Raw genomic sequence first — 781 nt, 5'->3', positions numbered from 1 at the left:
CACACACACACACACACACACACACACACACACACTCACTCACATCTGCATTAATGAGCCATAATTCATTTCCTGACAGGAGAGAGTGTCTGATAAGAGTGACTGAGATTGATCAGTGTTTATCTGGTCATGTGATCTCAAAATCAAAACATACAGGGCAAAATGCTGTGAGAAATTAAATTAAATTAAATTAAATTAAATTAAATTAAATTAAATTAAATTTAGTCTACAGGAGATTAATCTGAAATCAAAATAAAATAAAATAAAGAAAAGTAGCTCTACAGGAGATGTGGAATCAAAATAAAATACAACGAAAAAAGCACAATTAAAATAATTTAAATTAAATTATATATCTAGATGTAAGAACAATTTTTAGACCTACATAGCTAACTATCTGAAGCGGTAATCTAACTATACATATACTATAAATAGTTGAATATACATACACATAACCTAAGACAGTCTGGTTTCAGGAGGTAGGGTTGTGGATGAGGTTTCAGAGGGGGGTGAGGTGATTGGAATTGAGGGCTCTCACAGCATGGGGCGGGAAAGCTGTTGAGCAGTCTTGCAGAGTGGGCCCTGATGCTCCGGTACCGTCTACCTGATGGCAAGAGCTGGAAGAGACTGTGGGAGGGAAGTCTTTGTTTTCTAAGTGGGTAAGAGCCAGGTGGAGGGTGGAGGAAATAGCATCGTCCGTGGAGCGGTGTGGACGTTATGCAAACTGGAGCGGGTCAACTGTGTTGGGGAGATTGGATTTGATATGGTGCATGACTAACATCTC

At 38.8% G+C, this 781-nt stretch overlaps 1 protein-coding gene across 1 annotated transcript in view; it reads left to right on the top strand.

Annotated features, from left to right (window-relative positions):
* The window catches only part of LOC107699382 (uncharacterized), a 16,275-nt gene extending 16,104 nt beyond the window's left edge, over positions 1–171 (top strand). Inside the window, exon 15 of the mRNA XM_016500620.1 lies at positions 157–171. Within this exon, the coding sequence (XP_016356106.1) occupies positions 157–171 (15 nt within the window). The remainder of the gene's footprint in view (positions 1–156) is intronic.
* The last annotated feature ends 610 nt before the right edge of the window (positions 172–781 follow it).

Source organism: Sinocyclocheilus anshuiensis, unplaced genomic scaffold (assembly GCF_001515605.1).
Source record: "Sinocyclocheilus anshuiensis isolate Anshui unplaced genomic scaffold, SAMN03320099.WGS_v1.1 scaffold971, whole genome shotgun sequence".
Taxonomy (NCBI): Eukaryota; Metazoa; Chordata; class Actinopteri; order Cypriniformes; family Cyprinidae; genus Sinocyclocheilus; species Sinocyclocheilus anshuiensis.
This window is presented reverse-complemented; position numbering and strand designations above follow the sequence as displayed.